The following is a 23,760-nucleotide window of genomic DNA, read 5'->3' as shown; positions in this document are numbered from 1 at the left end:
AACAAACAATAGCTACAAATACAAATAGGAAGAGAAGCAGTCTGCCAGGAACAAACAACAACTACAAATCTGTTAATTTGTAGTGTAGGTGCAAGTGGGAAGGGTATTGTGGAAAGGTTAGGGAGAGTTTTGACTATTTCCTCTCAAGCTCTGTGTGCTTCTAAAATTAATGGATTGCTAGGATTCTTTAACTTAGTTTGGCAACTGTTGGTCCAGCATCAGGCTCCTAATTGGGGGTGGTCTGAAAGTTCATGTTCGAGTTTGACCCATTGTTTATGATGGTGTTCGTCATATGAGCAACAGTCTACTATTCTTAAAACAAAGATAGCTTTCCGATATTCATGTATATTAGGGACTCCCAGTTCTCCTTGGGTGGGATCTCTATATAGGGTTGATTTGGCAATCCTCGGGGGAGGGGGGCTGGATTTTCATATATAAGAGTTGATAATTGATTGTAATTTGGGGATCATAGGGCTTGGGAGGGGATGGGGACTGTTTGTAATAAGTATAACATTTTTGGGAGTAGTGTCATCTTGGCTGCTCCAATTCTCCCAAGCCACAATATGGATTTGGGGGACCTTGTTGTGGTGTTTGAGGATATATTTGAGGTGAGGGAGTTGTAATTTAGTTTAATTAAGCCCCCCTGATTTGGTGATACATTTATGCCTAGATATTTAAGGGATTGGGTTCTTAGCGTAAATGGGGCTATGAATTGATCCACTACATGGACCGGAAGAAGCTCTGTCAAAAGAACTAAAATAGGGGGCAGTTTACAGAGGCTTAGATACAAGAGGTAAAACGTGTATTATTATAACTGTGCTGGTTATGCAAAACTGGGGAATGGGTAATAATGGGATTATCTATCTTTTAAAACAATAAAAATTCTGCTGTAGACTGTCCCTTTAAGGCTTCAGATACATAAAATATTTTTTTTGTATGAAAATATATCTGCTGAACATAGCACTGTTTCCTTGTTAAAGAACTTCTTTTTTTTTCTTCTTCAAATAAATAGCTGCTGTTCAGTGTTTTTTAATAGTTACATTTTCATATAACTGCATGTAAAAGATACTACTATAAATAATAATATGCACAGATACAGATATAAAAATCCAGTATAAAACCTTATAAAAACTTACTTAGAAGCTCCAAATTTAGCATTGTTGATGAGATTAAGCAGGAACACCCAATAAAAGGGGCTGAGATCAGACCTTCCCCTGTCCCCTGCATATGAAAAGATCCATTATACAAATGTGCACTAAGGGGCACAATTCATATTAATCTAATAATTCTTTGGATCTTATTCAATCAGAAACATTACTGCAGAGTATAACATTTATGAGAAATTGCATTTTTAGGTTTATTTGTGTATATGAAGTAGCTGGTTTTGTGCTTTTAAACCACAGCCTTTTACAATGGGTTGAGCTTCAGGTAATATCAGATCTCATTATGTTATCACTTTATGTACACAGACTTGCTTCCTTATCTTATATTTGTCTAGAAAACCAAAGCTCAATACTTAGAGAGAACAATGGAAAATGATAATTTTATTACTTAACTATCATGCCCCTCACTGAGAGTGTAATCTCTTCTGCTGGCTGTGTTTATTTAGGCTATTCAATAGAATATACTCCAGTATAGAAACTTTCAGTATAGGTTGGGATACCACAGGCTAAATCAGCTATTTCAAATGCCAAAATAGGGGTAAAGGAGCTACTTGTAAACAATTTAAAACACTCCAGCAGGTAAAATGAATCATTGGCAACAATTTAAAGGGGAGAACATTTTTAGGTGAACTGTCCCTATAAAAGAGAGTGGGTAACAATAGTTTACTACACCTGATGAAGAGGCGTGTCCCTCAATTGCGTTGTAGTCCCGAGTCACACAGGTCTGGCCAGGAAAGGATTTTTTATTTTGCTTGCTCTTATTTAGGATTTTTTATTGCGTAATTTTTTATCATTAGAATATTAACTGTATTTTTTTACTCGCTTATATGTGTGCAGGAAATAGAGAGTCAGTTGTGAAATTGTATCAGTGATTCACGTGATTAACTTTACGCTGAAGAGTTTTCTATAGCAACCCTCGTTCTGTTATTTGCCACATAGGGAAACACAGCAAAACATCCTTATTGTGTTTTTACCTGTATATTTGATAACCGCTGTAATATAGAACATTAAAGAATATTGTTTGATGGTATATTCTATTTGATATGCTTTTTACCATGTAATATGTTTGTATCAAACATTTGTGTTATGCTATATTAGACAAGAGACAAGAATTTGTTTGTGTTAAAGGGACAGGAAACCCCAAAAGTTTCTTTCATGGTTTGGATAGAAAATACAATTTAAAAAAACTGTCCAATTCTATTATCAAATTTGCTTCATTCTCTTGTTATCCTATGCTGAAGGAACAGCATTGCACTGTTGGCAGCTAGCTGAACACAACTAGTTAACCAATCACAAGAGACAAATGTGTGAAGGCAGTGCCAGGCACCAATCAGCAGATAGCTACCACAGCAAACTAGTGTGTGAACTGCTGGTGCAAAGCTGCCCCTGCAATCAATCAACCCAATCGTATTCAATCGGGTTGATTTATGTCCTCCATCTCTAAAGACCGCTGCTTCACTCGCCGGAAACAATGGGCATCAAGCTCCGTACGGAGCTTGAAAAATTGGCCCCGATGTCCGGTTGTGGCCTGTATTTGTAAGTCTGTATAAAAGTTCTAAACTTTGATGCCTTCTTTTGGACTCTGTTATCGTGTTCTACTTGTAGCCCATTGCATTCTTATTTTCAAATTTTGAATCCCAGAGGCAGAACTTTTCTTTACTTTCTGCAATGAGATTTTTTTTTAGTGAAAATTTTTCTGCAGGTCATTTTTAAATAAAATTCAATTTCTCCAACATAGGTGTGTCCGGTCCACGGCGTCATCCTTACTTGTGGGATATTCTCTTCCCCAACAGGAAATGGCAAAGAGCCCAGCAAAGCTGGTCACATGATCCCTCCTAGGCTCCGCCTTCCCCAGTCATTCTCTTTGCCGTTGTACACGGAGATGGCTTAGAGTTTTTTGGTGTTTAACTGTAGTTTTTATTATTCAATCAAGAGTTTGTTATTTTAAAATAGTGCTGGTATGTACTATTTACTCTGAAACAGAAAAGAGATGAAGATTTCTGTTTGTAAGAGGAAAATGATTTTAGCAACCGTTACTAAAATCGATGGCTGTTTCCACACAGGACTGTTGAGAGGAATTAACTTCAGTTGGGGGAAACAGTGAGCAGACTTTTGCTGCTTGAGGTATGACACATTTCTAACAAGACGATGTAATGCTGGAAGCTGTCATTTTCCCTATGGGATCCGGTAAGCCATTTTTATTACATAAGAAAAAAAAAAGGGCTTCACAAGGGCTTTTAAGACTGTAGACATTTTCTGGGCTAAAACGATTGATATATAAGCATATTTTATACTTCATAGCTTTGAGGAATTATTTTATTCTTGGGAATTATGTAAAATAACCGGCAGGCACTGTATTGGACACCTTATTCTCTAGGGGCTTTCCCTAATCATAGGCAGAGCCTCATTTTCGCGCCTCTATTGCGCACTTGTTTTTGGGAAGCATGACATGCAGATGCATGTGTGAGGAGCTCTGATACATAGAAAAGACTTTCTGAAGGCGTCATTTGGTATCGTATTCCCCTTTGGGCTTGGTTGGGTCTCAGCAAAGCAGATACCAGGGACTGTAAAGGGGTTAAATATAAAAACGGCTCCGGTTCCGTTATTTTAAGAGTTAAAGCTTTCAAATTTGGTGTGCAATACGTTTAAGGCTTTAAGACACTGTGGTGAAATTTTGGTGAATTTTGAACAATTCCTTCATACTTTTTCACATTTGCAGTAATAAAGTGTGTTCAGTTTAAAATTTAAAGTGACAGTAACGGTTTTATTTTAAAACGTTTTTTTGTACTTTGTTATCAAGTTTATGCCTGTTTAACATGTCTGAACTACCAGATAGACTGTGTTCTGTATGTGGGGAAGCCAAGGTTCCTTCTCATTTAAATAGATGTGATTTATGTGACACAAAATTTAGAGAAAATGATGCCCAAGATGATTCCTCAAGTGAGGGGAGTAAGCATGGTACTGCATCATCCCCTCCTTCGTCTACACCAGTCTTGCCCACACAGGAGGCCCCTAGTACATCTAGTGCGCCAATACTCCTTACTATGCAACAATTAACGGCTGTAATGGATAATTCTATCAAAAACATTTTAGCCAAAATGCCCACTTATCAGCGAAAGCGCGACTGCTCTGTTTTAGAAAATATTGAAGAGCATGAGGACGCTGATGATATTGGTTCTGAAGTGCCCCTACACCAGTCTGAGGGGGCCAGGGAGGTTTTGTCTGAGGGAGAAATTTCAGATTCAGGGAAAATTTCTCAACAAGCTGAACCTGATGTGATTACATTTAAATTTAAATTGGAACATCTCCGCGCCCTGCTTAAGGAGGTGTTATCTACTCTGGATGATTGTGAGAATTTGGTCATTCCAGAGAAATTATGTAAAATGGACAAGTTCCTGGAGGTCCCGGGGCCCCCCGAAGCTTTTCCTATACCCAAGCGGGTGGCGGACATTGTAAATAAAGAATGGGAAAGGCCCGGCATACCTTTCGTCCCTCCCCCTATATTTAAGAAATTGTTTCCTATGGTCGACCCCAGAAAGGACTTATGGCAGTCAGTCCCCAAGGTCGAGGGGGCGGTTTCTACTCTAAACAAACGCACCACTATACCCATAGAAGATAGTTGTGCTTTCAAAGATCCTATGGATAAAAAATTAGAGGGTTTGCTTAAAAAGATGTTTGTTCAGCAAGGTTACCTTCTACAACCAATTTCATGCATTGTTCCTGTCACCACAGCAGCGTGTTTCTGGTTCGATGAACTAGAAAAGGCGCTCAATAAAGATTCTTCTTATGAGGAGATTTTGGACAGAATTCATGCTCTCAAATTGGCTAACTCTTTCACCCTAGACGCCACTTTGCAATTGGCTAGATTAGCGGCGAAAAATTCTGGGTTTGCTATTGTGGCGCGCAGAGCGCTTTGGCTAAAATCTTGGTCAGCGGATGCGTCTTCCAAGAACAAATTGCTTAACATTCCTTTCAAGGGGAAAACGCTGTTTGGCCCTGACTTGAAAGAGATTATTTCTGATATCACTGGGGGCAAGGGCCACGCCCTTCCTCAGGATAGGTCTTTCAAGGCCAAAAATAAACCAAATTTTCGTCCCTTTCGCAGAAACGGACCAGCCCCAAGTGCTACGTCCTCTAAGCAAGAGGGTAATACTTCTCAAGCCAAGCCAGCCTGGAGGCCAATGCAAGGCTGGAACAAAGGTAAGCAGGCCAAGAAACCTGCCACTGCTACCAAGACAGCATGAGATGTTGGCCCCCGATCCGGGACCGGATCTGGTAGGGGGCAGACTCTCTCTCTTCGCTCAGGCTTGGGCAAGAGATGTTCTGGATCCTTGGGCGCTAGAAATAGTCTCCCAAGGTTATCTTCTGGAATTCAAGGGGCTTCCCCCAAGGGGGAGGTTCCACAGGTCTCAATTGTCTTCAGACCACATAAAAAAACCGGCATTCTTACATTGTGTAGAAGACCTGTTAAAAATGGGAGTGATTCATCCTGTTCCATTAGGAGAACAAGGGATGGGGTTCTACTCCAATCTGTTCGTAGTTCCCAAAAAAGAGGGAACATTCAGACCAATCTTGGATCTCAAGATCCTAAACAAGTTTCTCAAGGTTCCATCGTTCAAAATGGAAACCATTCGAACAATTCTTCCTTCCATCCAGGAAGGTCAATTCATGACCACTGTGGATTTAAAGGATGCGTATCTACATATTCCTATCCACAAGGAACATCATCGGTTCCTAAGGTTCGCATTTCTGGACAAGCATTACCAGTTTGTGGCACTTCCGTTCGGATTAGCCACTGCTCCAAGAATTTTCACAAAGGTACTAGGGTCCCTTCTAGCGGTGCTAAGACCAAGGGGCATTGCAGTAGTACCTTACTTGGACGACATACTGATTCAAGCGTCGTCCCTTCCACAAGCAAAGGCTCACACGGACATTGTCCTGGCCTTTCTCAGATCTCACGGGTGGAAAGTGAACGTAGAAAAAAGTTCTCTATCTCCGTCAACAAGGGTTCCCTTCTTGGGAACAATAATAGACTCCTTAGAAATGAGGATTTTTCTGACAGAGGCCAGAAAATCAAAACTTCTAAATTCTTGTCAAATACTTCATTCTGTTCCTCTTCCTTCCATAGCGCAGTGCATGGAAGTAATAGGTTTGATGGTAGCGGCAATGGACATAGTTCCTTTTGCGCGAATTCATCTAAGACCATTACAACTGTGCATGCTCAGTCAGTGGAATGGGGATTATACAGACTTGTCTCCGACGATACAAGTAGATCAGAGGACCAGAGATTCACTCCGTTGGTGGCTGTCCCTGGACAACCTGTCACAGGGGATGAGCTTCCGCAGACCAGAGTGGGTCATTGTCACGACCGACGCCAGTCTGGTGGGCTGGGGCGCGGTCTGGGGACCCCTGAAAGCTCAGGGTCTTTGGTCTCGGGAAGAATCTCTTCTCCCGATAAATATTCTGGAACTGAGAGCGATATTCAATGCTCTCAAGGCTTGGCCTCAGCTAGCAAAGGCCAAATTCATACGGTTTCAATCAGACAACATGACGACTGTTGCGTACATCAACCATCAGGGGGGAACAAGGAGTTCCCTGGCGATGGAAGAAGTGACCAAAATCATTCAATGGGCGGAGACTCACTCCTGCCACTTGTCTGCAATCCACATCCCAGGAGTGGAAAATTGGGAAGCGGATTTTCTGAGTCGTCAGACATTTCATCCGGGGGAGTGGGAACTCCATCCGGAAATCTTTGCCCAAATTACTCAATTATGGGGCATTCCAGACATGGATCTGATGGCCTCTCGTCAGAACTTCAAGGTTCCTTGCTACGGGTCCAGATCCAGGGATCCCAAGGCGACTCTAGTAGATGCACTAATAGCACCTTGGACCTTCAAACTAGCTTATGTATTCCCGCCGTTTCCTCTCATCCCCAGGCTGGTAGCCAGGATCAATCAGGAGAGGGCATCGGTGATCTTGATAGCTCCTGCGTGGCCACGCAGGACTTGGTATGCAGACCTGGTGAATATGTCATCGGCTCCACCATGGAAGCTACCTTTGAGACGAGACCTTCTTGTTCAAGGTCCGTTCGAACATCCGAATCTGGTCTCACTCCAACTGACTGCTTGGAGATTGAACGCTTGATCTTATCAAAGCGAGGGTTCTCAGACTCTGTCATTGATACTCTTGTTCAGGCCAGAAAGCCTGTAACTAGAAAAATCTACCACAAAATATGGAAAAAATATATCTGTTGGTGTGAATCTAAAGGATTCCCTTGGGACAAGATAAAAATTCCTAAGATTCTATCCTTTCTTCAAGAAGGTTTGGAGAAAGGATTATCTGCAAGTTCTTTGAAGGGACAGATTTCTGCCTTGTCTGTGTTACTTCACAAAAAACTGGCAGCTGTGCCAGATGTTCAAGCCTTTGTTCAGGCTCTGGTTAGAATCAAGCCTGTTTACAAACCTTTGACTCCTCCTTGGAGTCTCAATTTAGTTCTTTCAGTTCTTCAGGGGGTTCCGTTTGAACCCTTACATTCCGTTGATATTAAGTTATTATCTTGGAAAGTTTTGTTTTTGGTTGCAATTTCTTCTGCTAGAAGAGTTTCAGAATTATCTGCTCTGCAGTGTTCTCCTCCTTATCTGGTGTTCCATGCAGATAAGGTGGTTTTGCGTACTAAACCTGGTTTTCTTCCGAAAGTTGTTTCTAACAAAAACATTAACCAGGAGATAGTCGTGCCTTCTTTGTGTCCGAATCCAGTTTCAAAGAAGGAACGCTTGTTGCACAATTTGGATGTAGTTCGTGCTCTAAAATTCTATTTAGATGCTACAAAGGATTTTAGACAAACATCTTCCTTGTTTGTTGTTTATTCTGGTAAAAGGAGAGGTCAAAAAGCAACTTCTACCTCTCTCTCTTTTTGGCTTAAAAGCATCATCAGATTGGCTTACGAGACTGCCGGACGGCAGCCTCCTGAAAGAATCACAGCTCATTCCACTAGGGCTGTGGCTTCCACATGGGCCTTCAAGAACGAGGCTTCTGTTGATCAGATATGTAAGGCAGCGACTTGGTCTTCACTGCACACTTTTACTAAATTTTACAAATTTGATACTTTTGCTTCTTCTGAGGCTATTTTTGGGAGAAAGGTTTTGCAAGCCGTGGTGCCTTCCATCTAGGTGACCTGATTTGCTCCCTCCCTTCATCCGTGTCCTAAAGCTTTGGTATTGGTTCCCACAAGTAAGGATGACGCCGTGGACCGGACACACCTATGTTGGAGAAAACAGAATTTATGTTTACCTGATAAATTACTTTCTCCAACGGTGTGTCCGGTCCACGGCCCGCCCTGGTTTTTTAATCAGGTCTGATAATTTATTTTCTTTAACTACAGTCACCACGGTATCATATGATTTCTCCTATGCAAATATTCCTCCTTTACGTCGGTCGAATGACTGGGGAAGGCGGAGCCTAGGAGGGATCATGTGACCAGCTTTGCTGGGCTCTTTGCCATTTCCTGTTGGGGAAGAGAATATCCCACAAGTAAGGATGACGCCGTGGACCGGACACACCGTTGGAGAAAGTAATTTATCAGGTAAACATAAATTCTGTTTTTAAATTAGACAGTTACCCTAAGGCACCAGTTCAATTGCAATGTGTTGGTTAACTGAAGAATAAAACCATTTTTAATGATTTATATATATAGTGCAGTAGTTGAAAATTGCATTGCAAATTAGCTGCATACAAATTTTTTTTTTTAAATGTCTCTTTAATAAATCTGTTTCCTTTTCTCTTGGTCTAACATAGAAATGTAGTAATAAAAATATGTAGTGCTCTTACATTTTAGAATAAACAGACTGGGAAATATCTGAGAGCCAGTCAACAAGCAATGTGCTGCTGCTTTGCAGCGCTACTGCATCTTTGACTGCTCACTTCAAACAGCACTTGGCCCTGGATGCAAAGTGCAGCCAGAGCACAGCTCAGTTTGAAGAGAACTGTCTAATGTAGAGCAGCACTACAAAGTTAAAGCTCTAACAGTTCCTGCATGTGTCCTATTCTTTCTGCAGACGTGCTGCATTTTCTGCGATGACATCTCACATCACTGTATGTTCTGCCTTGGGGCCAGGGTAATAATAAAAACACATACAGAACGAGAAGCAATCTGCCAGGAACAAACAACAGCTCAGTGGCAAGTGAAATAGCAAACCCCAGACGAGCTACAAGACATACAATGTGAGTGATATCTTATAAATAATTATTATTGTATATGCACAATACTCACTTTGTGTTCCTGACATCTAGCTGGTATATGTTACCATCCTGAGCACCAGCCAGAATGCTCACACTGGAGAGGAAGGTGCAGCAGTTGAAAGCATCTGACCCATCAAAAAGGAAAACCTGAAACACAAGAAGGAATCTTCAGAAAGACAGCTGTGTTCTCTTGTACTACATAGCAGACATAGCAATTACACAAAAAGATCTGGTATAGAGCAGATGCCCAATTGTTATATAATATGGCTGTGCTCTAGAAGGCGGAAACAAGATGAAGATATGTATTTAGCCAATAAGCCTTAGAATAAAAGTGTTAAGTATTCATATTTAAAGGGACATTAAACCCAATTCTTTTTTTAATAATTCCGATAGAGAATACAAATTTAAACATCATTCCAATTTACTTCTATTATCTAATTTGCTGTCTTTAGTACTATATAGTACTCTAGTACAGGTGGCCCTCGGTTTACGACGGTTCAAATTGCGCCGTTTCAGAATAACAACCTTTTTTCCCCCCAGTCATGTGACTGCTATTGAAAAGCAGCAAAGGGGAAAAGTTTGTAGGGAGAGTGACCTCGGCTACGGTTATCAAATCAAACAGCTGAGAAGTAATTTTTCCACACACCTTAATCCCAGCCCGTGTGTAACCCGTATGTAGATATGTATTCTGACAGTTTAGAGGATATCAGTCCTGTGGGGTTTCCCCACCCCAGCCAGGACTAGTAAGGCTATACTCCCACCGCTCCTTGGGTACACAGTAGATAATGAATAAATTAACTCAAATATTCAGTAAACACCAAACACTATAGTAATCGACTGTGAAGTGGTCAGTTCACATAGCTCATACCTTGCATCTGCTGCCGGACATATGAGGGCAATCACTGGAGGCTGTATCAAAATAACCGCTCACCTTACTGTGCCAATTGCCTCCGTCCGCTTGCTCCTAGCTTCATGCAGTGGCCCAAGTGAACTCCAATACCAATGCGGTTGGTAGCTCCTCCTTCCGTTGTCGTCCCTGGTAGTTAGCGTGCTATGCGGTCAGGACTTCGTGCATACCTGGCTGCTGTGCTCACACAAACTTGAACCGGCCACTTGAAGCAATGTATAGAGCAAAAGAGAGGAGCACAGGCAGCGGTACAATGCACTTAAAAATATTTATTACACAAGTTGCACCGTAGCGCAATATGAGTGAATATAAACACACGCATGTTAGGCAAAAATAAAACCAAACATGAATAGTTACGTGAGAGGGGAGAAAAACACCCCGGGTTAATACTGTACAAAAGAATCCTTGACAAGCTTTAAACTAGCAGGTATACACGTTTCAGCCAACAGCCTTACTCATTACCTGTTTAAAACATGTGTGAATTGCTCTTTAAAAACTAACAGCCTGTCTTCCCATTGGTAGTCGGGACACACCCCTTTCAAAATCCTCCAATGGGTGATATTTATAATAACTATAGCCCCATTAACAAAAGCTCAATCACTGTGGATAGTGCAATAACATTTGGTACATGTATACATTCATAGCAAACACTGTTGAAATAAGCACCTATGTAGCTGGTCATAGAAATTATTATTACAAATACTGATTTAATTACTTAAATACAATCGTGAGGATTCCATAATCGGCAAAGTCCCATGCTGTGCAAGAGGATCATCCGTTCCGATACTCACTGAAACACAGTACAACATTGTCAGTTAATATGGTGAGTAGCACTCGTGACATATGTTCAACCCCTATTTATTATAATAATCAGCAATGGCAAAAAGCATGAGAACTGCAGGGGGAAAGTGGAGCTCATACACCGTGTACCTAAGATAAGACCCATATATATAAATTATTGTGCATGTAAATAGTCAATCGTAAGTACAAACTCAGTGTGGAGATTTAGATGGAACAGAAGTGTATGTGCCTTAGATTAAATATCAGAAAGGTATTATGGGGGCCATTCCTACAATAGATAGGAGTAGGTGTTGTAATAAACATCAAAATGGCAATGCTGTTATAGAAAACATATACAATGATTAGAAAATCAAGACCAGCATTCTCACATTACTGCCCCATCAATACTCTGGTGGACAGATGACCCCCCCTAAAATTAATTAAGCCCTAGCTAGGGAATTACACATGTGGCCCCATCTAGGTAAACTACATATCAAGGAAATTGTAGTCGGAAATTATTAAATAGACCAGACAGGGGGGAGAAGTGAGGGAAGGGCAAGATGGGTTAGGGGGGGGGGGGGAGTGTAGCTCACCAAAAATTAATGAGATCATACTCAGAGTTGAGCCCTTCTGGAACTCTTGTCTTTAACTTAAAGATCCAGAATGCCTCCCTCTCCCCCAATTTGCGAACCCTATCCATCCCCCCCCTGCATGGAGGAATTTTCTCAATAATAGTCCAGGCAAAGGATGTGGTATTCTTTAAATGAATACCCCCAAAATGTTGCACCAATGCTGTAGTGAGTACACCCACCCTTATATCAGCAAGATGTTCCTTAAGACGGGTTCTGGCTTCTCTGGTGGTGAGGCCTACATACTGGAGGGAACATTCCTTACAGGTAATGACATAAACAACATATGTCGACCTACAGTTAAGGCAAGAATCTATCCTGAATGTTTGGCCCGTCATCAGTGAGCTGAATTGATCCCCTGGGGCTAGCTTCTCACATGCCACACATGTACGGTGGTGGCAGCGAAAGGTGCCCTTACAACTTAGCCACAATGAGGCTGGTTGTCCTGTCTTTCTGAGTTTTGTAGGTGCCACTATATTACCTATCGTTCTGTTCCTCTTATAGGAGTATCTAAGACCTTTCGCAACTACTTCCTGCAATTTGTCATCCGCAGATAACATACTGAAGTTGTTTCTTACTATCTGACAGATGTCCCTATACTGTCTCGAGTACTCCGTCAAAAAGACAACCTTGTTGTCCTCATTGCTCAGAGTATTGGATTTGGATTTCCTTCGCTTTGAAGGTTCAAGAAGTTTGTCCCTAGGTATGCCTCTCACTATATTCCTGGCCTTAGTAATAACTGAACCCTTGTGGCCCCTCTCTTTCAATCTCCTAGCTAGTTCATCCGCTTGTTTTTCATAAACCACTCAATTGCCTATATGCCTCCTCACGGAAACTACTGGCATTAAGCACCACTACAGTGCCTCCTTTATCAGCGGCCCTCACCACTCCTATAAGAGGAACAGAACGATAGGTAATATAGTGGCACCAACAAAACTCAGAAAGACAGGACAACCAGCCTCATCGTGGCTAAGTTGTAAGGGCACCTTTCGCTGCCACCACCGTACATGTGTGGCATGTGAGAAGCTAGCCCCAGGGGATCAATTCAGCTCACTGATGACGGGCCAAACATTCAGGATAGATTCTTGCCTTAACTGTAGGTCGACATATGTTGTTTATGTCATTACCTGTAAGGAATGTTCCCTCCAGTATGTAGGCCTCACCACCAGAGAAGCCAGAACCCGTATTAAGGAACATCTTGCTGATATAAGGGTGGGTGTACTCACTACAGCATTGGTGCAACATTTTGCGGGTATTCATTTAAAGAATACCACATCCTTTGCCTGGACTATTATTGAGAAAATTCCTCCATGCAGGGGGGGGGGGATGGATAGGGTTCGCAAATTGGGGGAGAGGGAGGCATTCTGGATCTTTAAGTTAAAGACAAGAGTTCCAGAAGGGCTCAACTCTGAGTATGATCTCATTAATTTTTGGTGAGCTACACTCACCCCCCCCAACCCATCTTGCCCTTCCCTCACTTCTCCCCCCTGTCTGGTCTATTTAATAATTTCCGACTACAATTTCCTTGATATGTAGTGTACCTAGATGGGGCCACATGTGTAATTCCCTAGCTAGGGCTTAATTAATTTTAGGGGGGGTCATCTGTCCACCAGAGTATTGATGGGGCAGTAATGTGAGAATGCTGGTCTTGATTTTCTAATCATTGTATATGTTTCTATAACAGCATTGCCATTTTGATGTTTATTACAACACCTACTCCTATCTATTGTAGGAATGGCCCCCATAATACCTTTCTGATATTTAATCTAAGGCACATACACTTCTGTTCCATCTAAATCTCCACACTGAGTTTGTACTTACGATTGACTATTTACATGCACAATAATTTATATATATGGGTCTTATCTTAGGTACACTGTGTATGAGCTCCACTTTCCCCCTGCAGCTCTCATGCTTTTTGCCATTGCTGCTTATTATAATAAATAGGGGTTGAACATATGTCACGAGTGCTACTCACCATATTAACTGACAATGTTGTACTGTGTTTCAGTGAGTATCGGAACGGATGATCCTCTTGCACAGCATGGGACTTTGCCGATTATGGAATCCTCACGATTGTATTTAAGTAATTAAATCAGTATTTGTAATAATAATTTCTATGACCAGCTACATAGGTGCTTATTTCAACAGTGTTTGCTATGAATGTATACATGTACCAAATGTTATTGCACTATCCACAGTGATTGAGCTTTTGTTAATGGGGCTATAGTTATTATAAATATCACCCATTGGAGGATTTTGAAAGGGCTGTGTCCCGACTACCAATGGGAAGACAGGCTGTTAGTTAGTTCTTAAAGAGCAATTCACACATGTTTTAAACAGGTAATGAGTAAGGCTGTTAGCTGAAACGTGTATACCTGCTAGTTTACAGCTTGTCAAGGATTCTTTTGTACAGTATTAACCCGGGGTGTTTTTCTCCCCTCTCACGTAACTATTCATGTTTGGTTTTGCTTTTGCCTAACATACGTGTGTTTATATTCACTCATATTGCGCTACGGCGCAACTTGTGTAATAAATATTTTTAAGTGCATTGTACCGCTGCCTGTGCTCCTCTCTTTTCCTCTATACATTGCTATTGAAAAGCATTGAGAAGCAGTGCATTGATTAAAATAGCCAGTAGCTGACTGCTTGTGTTGCAGCAAAGATATGCAAGCCAAGCACACAAACAGGCTGAAATTAATCAGTGTAACCAACCAGACCTGAGCAATGGAGCAGCTTTCAAAGGAACAAGATCTTCCTGTCTATAAACCAGTCTAGATTGGAATGCATAGAAAGAACTGTTTGCAGAAAAATGCAAGTAAAGTCTGTGTTGTGTGATTATTTTATTAGGTTTATAATGCCGTTTAGCAAATGTTTTTGTTCATTTAACTTAGTTTAATTATATATTCTGTGCTGTGTAATTATTTGATACTGTTTATAATGCTGTTTAGCATTTAAAGTCTTCATCTCAAAGCTTTAAAAATAATGTATTAAGTGTTACTTATGACAATTTTCAGAGGGGCCTGGAACCTAACTCCTTCACTTCCCATTGACTTACATTATAAATTGGGTTTCAATTTACAACGGTTTTGATTTACAACCATTCCTTCTGGAACCTAACCCCGGCTTAAACTGTACTCTATGGCAGCAGTGCTTTGCAACATTGTATAACAAAGTTATAAATAATGTTGCAAAACACTGCTGCCATAGAGCACTAAAGACACGTGCACACTCCTGAGCTCTTATGAGCCTACCTAGTTTTACTCTTTAATAAAAAATACCAAAAGAACCAAGCAGATTTGATAATAGAAGTAAATTGGAAAGTTGTTTAAAATTGCATGCTCTATCCGAATAATAAAAGTTTAATTTTGACTTTACTGTCCCTTTAATATTTATTCCAAATATATAACATTATTATTACCACTAGGGTTGCACCGATACCATTTTTTTATGACCGAGTACAAGTACCGATATTTGTTTTTAAATACTCACCGATACCAATTACCGATACTTTTTTTTTATGTCATGTGACAGTTTACCAAGCACAATACAGACTAATTATTTAAGATTCCTTCTTTATAATTATAAAGGACTGTAATTCAAAAGACATTAGGAAATAATAAAAAGTGTCTTTATAATTATAAAGGACTGTAATTCAAAAGACATTATGAAATAATAAAAAAGTTCACTGAACATGTTTATAAATAAAAAATATTACAATAAAATATTAAATTTAAAGGGGTTATACAATTGGGTTGTAGGGCTGTTATATAACATCAATCTGACATTTGTATGGAGGTTCGACTCTAAGTTGAACAGTCTTTCACTTTCCACACTACTGCATAGGGCAGAAAGATATTTTTGGGCCATTTTAGCCAGAGCTGGAAATCTGTTTATTAACTGTCCAGTGCTTCAGGGGTTTGTCTGAACGAGGTACAGTGATCTCTCCTACAATTATACAAAACATAATTTATGCTTACCTGATAAATTTATTTCTCTTGTGGTGTATCCAGTCCACGGATCATCCATTACTTGTGGGATATTCTCCTTCCCAACAGGAAGTTGCAAGAGGATCACCCACAGCAGAGCTGCTATATAGCTCCTCCCCCAACTGCCATATCCAGTCATTCGACCGAAACAAGCCGAGAAAGGAGAAACCATAGGGTGCAGTGGTGACTGTAGTTTAAATAAAATTTAGACCTGCCTTAAAAGACAGGGCGGGCCGTGGACTGGATACACCACAAGAGAAATAAATTTATCTGGTAAGCATAAATTATGTTTTCTCTTGTAAGGTATATCCAGTCCACGGATCATCCATTACTTGTGGGATACCAATACCAAAGCTAAAGTACACGGATGAAGGGAGGGACAAGGCAGACTTAAATGGAAGGAACCACTGCCTGTAGAACCTGTCTCCCAAAAATAGCCTCCGAAGAAGCAAAAGTATCAAATTTGTAAAATTTTGAAAAGGTATGAAGCGAAGACCAAGTCGCCGCCTTGCAAATCTGTTCAACAGAAGCCTCATTTTTAAAGGCCCAGGTGGAAGCCACAGCTCTAGTAGAATGAGCTGTAATCCTTTCAGGGGGCTGATGTCCAGCAGTCTCATAGGCTAAGCGTATTACGCTCCGAAGCCAAAAAGAAAGAGAGGTTGCCGAAGCTTTTTGACCTCTCCTCTGTCCAGAGTAAACAATAAACAGTGTAGATGTTTGACGAAAATCCTTAGTAGCTTGTAAGTAAAACTTTAAAGCACGGACCACGTCCAAATTATGTAAAAGACGTTCCTTCTTTGAAGAAGGATTAGGGCACAATGATGGAACAACAATCTCTTGATTGATATTCTTGTTAGAAACTACCTTAGGTAAAAACCCAGGTTTTATACGCAGAACTACTTTATCTGAATGAAAAATCAGATAAGGAGAATCACATTGTAAAGCAGATAACTCAGAGACTCTCTGAGCCGAGGAAATAGCCATCAAAAACAGAACTTTCCAAGATAAAAGTTTGATATCAATGGAATGAAGGGGTTCAAACGGAACCCCTTGAAGAACTTTAAGAACCAAGTTTAAGCTCCATGGAGGAGCAACAGGTTTAAACACAGGCTTAATTCTAACCAAAGCCTGACAAAAAGCTTGAACGTCTGGAACTTCTGCCAGACGCTTGTGCAAAAGAATAGACAGAGCAGAAATCTGTCCCTTTAAAGAACTGGCTGATAATCCTTTTTCCAAACCCTCTTGGAGAAAGGACAATATCCTAGGGATCCTAACCTTACTCCATGAGTAATTCTTGGATTCACACCAATAAAGATATTTACGCCATATCTTATGGTAGATTTTCCTGGTGACAGGCTTTCGTGCCTGTATAAGGGTATCAATGACAGACTCGGAGAAGCCACACTTTGATAAAATCAAGCATTCAATCTCCATGCAGTCAGTCTCAGAGAAATTAGATTCGGATGATTGAAAGGACCTTGTAGTAGAAGGTCTTGTCTCAGAGGCAGGGTCCATGGTGGAAAGGATGACATGTCCACTAGGTCTGCATACCAGGTCCTGCGTGGCCACGCAGGCGCTATCAAGATCACCGATGCTCTCTCGTTTGATTTTGGCAATCAGTCGAGGGAGCAGAGGAAACGGTGGAAACACATAAGCCAGGTTGAAGAACCAAGGCGCTGCTAGAGCATCTATCAGTGCCGCTTCTGGGTCCCTGGACCTGGATCCATAACAAGGAAGCTTGGCGTTCTGGCGAGACGCCATGAGATCCAGTTCTGGTTTGCCCCAACGATGAACCAATTGAGCAAACACCTCCGGATGGAGTTCCCACTCCCCCGGATGAAAAGTCTGACGACTTAGAAAATCCGCCTCCCAGTTCTCTACACCTGGTATATGGATTGCTGATAGGTGGCAAGAGTGAATCTCTGCCCAGCGAATTATCTTGGAGACTTCTAACATTGCTAGGGAACTCCTAGTTTCCCCTTGATGGTTGATGTAAGCCACAGTCGTGATATTGTCCGACTGAAATCTGATGAACCTCAGGGTTGCTAACTGAGGCCAAGCTAGAAGAGCATTGAATATTGCTCTTAACTCCAGAATATTTATTGGAAGGAGTTTCTCCTCCTGAGTCCACGATACTGAACCTTCAGGGAATTCCAGACTGCACCCGAACCAAGAAGGCTGGCATCTGTTGTTACAATTGTCCAATTCGCCTGGGCGAATTGGTCCAATTCGCCTGGGCGAAGAGAGAAAGTCTGCCCCCTACTAGATCCGTTACTGGATAGGGGGCCGTTCCTTCATGCTGTCTTAGAGGCAGCAGCAGGCTTCCTGGCCTGCTTGCCTTTGTTCCAGGACTGGTTAGGTTTCCAGCCCTGCTTGGATTGAGCAAAAGTTCCCTCTTGTTTTGTAGCAGAGGAAGTTGATGCTACACCTGCCTTGAAGTTTCGAAAGGCATGAAAATTAGACCGTTTGGCTTTTGACTTGGCCCTGTCTTGAGGAAGGGTATGACCCTTACCTCCAGAAATATCAGCAATAATTTCCTTCAAACCAGGCCCAAATAGGGTCTGCCCCTTGAAAGGAATATTAAGTAATTTAGACTTTGAAGTCACGTCAGCTGACCAAGATTTAAGCCATAGCGCCCTACGCGCCTGGATGGCGAATCCAGAATTCTTAGCCGTTAGTTTAGTTAAATGAAAAATGGCATCAGAAACAAAAGAATTAGCTAGCTTAAGTGTTCTAAGCTTGTCAAGTATTTCAGTCAATGGAGTAGCTGTCTGAAAGGCCTCTTCCAGAGACTCAAACCAGAACGCCGCAGCAGCAGTGACAGGTGCAATGCATGTAAGGGGCTGCAGGATAAAACCTTGTTGAATAAATATTTTCTTAAGGTAACCTTCTAATTTTTTATCCATTGGATCTGAAAAAGCACAACTGTCCTCGACAGGGATAGTGGTACGCTTTGCTAAAGTAGAAACTGCTCCCTCCACCTTAGGGACCGTCTTCCATAAGTCCCGTGTGGTGACGTCTATTGGAAACATTTTTCTAAAAATAGGAGGGGGGGGGGGGAAACGGCAAACCGGGTCTATCCCACTCCTTATTAATAATTTCTGTAAACCTTTTAGGTATTGGAAAAACATCAGTACACACCGGCACTGCATAGTATTTATCCAGTCTACACAATTTCTCTGGCACTGCAATTGTGTCACAGTCATTCAGAGCAGCTAACACCTCCCCAAGCAATACACGGAGGTTCTCAAGCTTAAATTTAAAAGTAAAAATATCTGAATCAGGTTTCCCCGAATCAGAAATGTCACCCACAGACTGAAGCTCTCCGTCCTCAGCTTCTGTATATTGTGACGCAGTATCAGACATGGGCCTTAAAGCATCTGCGCGCTCTGTACTACGTCTAACCCCAGAGCTATCGCGCTTTCTTCTGAATTCAGGCAATCTGGCTAATACCGCTGACAGGGTATTATCAATGATTGCCACCATGTCCTGCAAAGTAATCGCTATGGGCGTCTTTGATGTACTTGGCTCCATTTTAGCGTGAGTCCCTTGAGCGGAAGTCAAAGGGTCCGACACGTGGGGAGAGTTAGTCGGCATAACTTCCCCCTCGTCGGAATCCTCTGGTGATACATTTTTTAAAGATAAAAGCTGATCTTTATTGTTTAAAGTGAAATCAATACATTTAGTACACATTCTCATATGGGGTTCCACCATGGCTTTTAAACATAATGAACAAGGAGTTTCCTCTGTGTTAGACATGTTTATACAGACTAGCAATGAGACTAGCAAGCTTGGAAAACACTTTAAATCAAGTTAAACAAGCAATATAAAAAACGTTACTGTGCCTTTAAGAGAAACACATTTTGCTAGTTAGCAGAGCATTGCACCCACTTGCAAATGGATGATTAACCCCTTAGTACAAAAAACGGATTAACAAAATGAAAAAAAAAACGTTTTTTTTTTAAGCAGTCACAACAACTGCCACAGCTCCCTGTGGCTTTACCTTCCTCAATACACGACTTTTGAAGCCTTTTGAGCCCTTCAGAGATGTCCTAAAGCATGCAGGGGACTGCTGAGCGAAGCTGAATGTCTCTGTCTGTAATTTTAACTGCGCAAAAAAGCGCTAAAATAGGCCCCTCCCACTCATATTACAACAGTGGAAAGCCTCAGGAAACTGTTTCTAAGCAAAAATCAAGCCAGCAATGTGGAAAAAACTAGGCCCCAATAAGTTTTATCACCAAAGCATATATAAAAACGATTAAACATGCCAGCAAACGTTTTATATTGCACATTAATCAGAGTATATACCTCTGATAGCAAGCCTGATACTAGTCGCTATTAAATCACTGTATTTAGGCTTAATTTACATTAATCCGGTATCAGCAGCATTTTCTAGCAATTCCAGCCCTAGAAAAACTTTAACTGCACATACCTTATTGCAGGATAACCTGCACGCCATTCTCCCTCTGAAGTTACCTCACTCCTCAGACATATGTGAGAACAGCAGCGGATCTTAGTTACTTCTGCTAAGATCATATAAAAACGAAGGCAGATTCTTCTTCTAAATGCTGCCTGAGATAAAATAGTACAACTCCGGTACCATTTAAAAACAATAAACTTTTGATTGAAGAAAAAACTAACTATATTACACCACTTTCCTCTTACTACCTCCAGCTATGTTGAGAGCTTGCAAGAGAATGACTGGATATGGCAGTTGGGGGAGGAGCTATATAGCAGCTCTGCTGTGGGTGATCCTCTTGCAACTTCCTGTTGGGAAGGAGAATATCCCACAAGTAATGGATGATCCGTGGACTGGATACACCTTACAAGGGAAATAACAGCAATTTGTATTGGCAGAACAGTAGTAAACAATTTTTAGTTTAGTCTCCACTCCAGTTTAAAATGAAATGGGAATATGCAGTTTGAAGAAACGCCACAAGATAGCATATGGGTAGGAAGTACAGGTATCGGTGTGGAGGCACTCATGCAAATACTTGGTATCGGTGCATCCCTAATTACCACCATTTATTTGTATAGCGTTGCAAAAATCTGTAGCACGGGGTACACAATATATATATATATATATATATATATATATATATATATATATATATATTCTACCGGTCTGTAAAAATACGTTTGTAGCTGTTAAACCTTTTCTTATACAAAAATGTTATGTTACATATTTGGAATAAATATTAATAGAATCAATCTGGATTGCCCGTGGGGTGTTATAACGCTTTTAACTCATTGATTAATGCGAGTACCAGCTGTATCTTTGTATTGGAATTTCAATTGAAACTAAATTTCACTATGTTTCTTCTTTTTTCTTCCTTTGAGGAAATGTAGCAACTTTTAAGATTATATTGAATAAATTGGACTTTCATCTGCCAAATATAACTCTTTGGTGATTGCATTTTGACTTATTTTGTTGCACTGTGCTGTTGCTTGTGCAAGTTTTGTTTATATATTTCTATTTTTTATTTTATGTTGCGCACACAGGGTGTGATTTACACTATATATTTGTATTTTTACTGCCCAGTTACTAACAGCAGTCTCCTTGCCCTACGCTTGTTGTGATTGACACTATGGGGGATATTTATCAAGCCGTCAACCACAAATACGGCAGAATTCCGCAGCGTAATTGTTGCGAGCTTGACCAGAACAAGTTATCAAAGCCTACAGACCGGCAAAAGTTGACATTTGTGACGTAACATACGATCCGCCGGACTCAATCCGACGCAGATCGATGCTTACGTCAGTACAGATGTTCCGAATTCACATTCGGCTCTATTTGACCCCTTTTCCCATTTATCAAATTTCTAACAGGTACGCTTGTGGCTATTCTGGCCCAGCGTACCTGGTTTTCAATCTGCCACCCTGGAGACCGCGGATGCCATAAAAGTCAATGGGAGTTTAAATTAAAACTACAACATCCCTATCTTCAAATCAATTTAAACTTACCTGTAGAATTAAAATAAACTATTTTTAAACTATTAATTAACCTACCCTAAATATTATCCTACAATTAAATTAAACAACCAATTAAATTAACTAAATTACATATTCAAAGACCCTAACCCTACTCAAATTATTTAAATCTACTATTAAACATCATTAAAAATGACTAAATTACCAAAAAAATAAACGCTAAGTTGCAAAAAATAAAACACACTAAATTACGGAAAAAAAAACACATTATAAAAAACATAATTTATGTAAGAACTTACCTGATAAATTCATTTCTTTCATATTAGCAAGAGTCCATGAGCTAGTGACGTATGGGATATACATTCCTACCAGGAGGGGCAAAGTTTCCCAAACCTCAAAATGCCTACAAATACACCCCTCACCACACCCACAAATCAGTTTAACGAATAGCCAAGAAGTGGGGTGATAAGAAAAAAGTGCGAAAGCATAAAAAATAAGGAATTGGAATAATTGTGCTTTATACAAAAAAATCATAACCACCACAAAAAGGGTGGGCCTCATGGACTCTTGCTAATATGAAAGAAATTAATTTATCAGGTAAGTTCTTACATAAATTATGTTTTCTTTCATGTAATTAGCAAGAGTCCATGAGCTAGTGACGTATGGGATAATGACTACCCAAGATGTGGATCTTTCCACGCAAGAGTCACTAGAGAGGGAGGGATAAAATAAAGACAGCCAATTCCGCTGAAAAATAATCCACACCCAAAATAAAAAACTGAAAATATAAGCAGAAGATTCAAACTGAAACAGCTGCCTGAAGTACTTTTCTACCAAAAACAGCTTCAGAAGAAGAAAACACATCAAAATGGTAGAATTTAGTAAAAGTATGCAAAGAAGACCAAGTTCCTGCTTTGCAAATCTGATCAACCGAAGCTTCATTCCTAAACGCCCAGGAAGTAGAAACTGACCTAGTAGAATGAGCTGTAATCCTTTGAGGCGGAGTTTTACCCGACTCGACATAAGCATGATGAATTAAAGATTTCAACCAAGATGCCAAAGAAATGGCAGAGGCCTTCTAACCTTTCCTAGAACCGGAAAAGATAACAAATAGACTAGAAGTCTTTCGGAAATTCTTAGTAGCTTCAACATAATATTTCAAAGCTCTAACTACATCCAAAGAATGCAATGATTTCTCCTTAGAATTCTTAGGATTAGGACATAATGAAGGAACCACAATTTCTCTACTAATGTTGTTGGAATTCACAACCTTAGGTAAAAATTCAAAAGAAGTTCGCAACACCGCCTTATCCTGATGAAAAATCAGAAAAGGAGACTCACAAGAAAGAGCAGACAATTCAGAAACTCTTCTGGCAGAAGAGATGGCCAAAAGGAACAAAACTTTCCAAGAAAGTAATTTAATGTTCAACGAATGCATAGGTTCAAACGGAGGAGCTTGAAGAGCCCCCAGAACCAAATTCAAACTCCAAGGAGGAGAAATTGACTTAATGACAGGTTTTATATGAACCAAAGTTTGTACAAAACAAAGAATATCAGGAAGATTAGCAATCTTTCTGTGAAAAAGAACAGAAAGAGCAGAGAATTGTCCTTTCAAGGAACTTGCAGACAAACCTTTCTCCAAACCATCCTGAAGAAACTGTAAAATTCTCGGAATTCTAAAAGAATGCCAGGAAAAATGATGAGAAAGACACCAAGAAATATAAGTCTTCCAGACTCTATAATATATCTCCCTAGATACAGATTTACGAGCCTGTAACATAGTATTAATCACAGAGTCAGAGAAACCTCTTTGACTAAGAATCAAGCGTTCAATCTCCATACCTTTAAATTTAAGGATTTGAGATCCTGATGGAAAAAAGGACCTTGCAACAGAAGGTCTGGTCTTAACGGAAGAGTCCACGGTTGGCAAGAGGCCATCCGGACAAGATCCGCATACCAAAACCTGTGAGGCCATGCTGGAGCTACCAGCAGAACAAACGAGCATTCCTTCAGAATCTTGGAGATCACTCTTGGAAGAAGAACTAGAGGCGGAAAGATATAAGCAGGATGATACTTCCAAGGAAGTGACAACGCATCCACTGCTTCCGCTTGAGGATCCCTGG

At 40.6% G+C, this 23,760-nt stretch overlaps 1 protein-coding gene across 1 annotated transcript in view; it reads right to left on the bottom strand.

Moving 5' to 3' along the window:
• PAAF1 (proteasomal ATPase associated factor 1) overlaps window positions 1-23,760 on the bottom strand; it is a 148,910-nt gene that overhangs the window by 62,408 nt on the left and 62,742 nt on the right. The window contains exon 9 of the mRNA XM_053708733.1: window positions 9,433-9,548. Within this exon, the coding sequence (XP_053564708.1) occupies window positions 9,433-9,548 (116 nt within the window). The remainder of the gene's footprint in view (window positions 1-9,432; window positions 9,549-23,760) is intronic.

The sequence above is a fragment of the Bombina bombina genome, chromosome 3 (assembly GCF_027579735.1).
Source record: "Bombina bombina isolate aBomBom1 chromosome 3, aBomBom1.pri, whole genome shotgun sequence".
Taxonomy (NCBI): Eukaryota; Metazoa; Chordata; class Amphibia; order Anura; family Bombinatoridae; genus Bombina; species Bombina bombina.
Note: the sequence above shows the minus strand (reverse complement) of the source record. Positions and strands in the feature narration are given on the sequence as shown.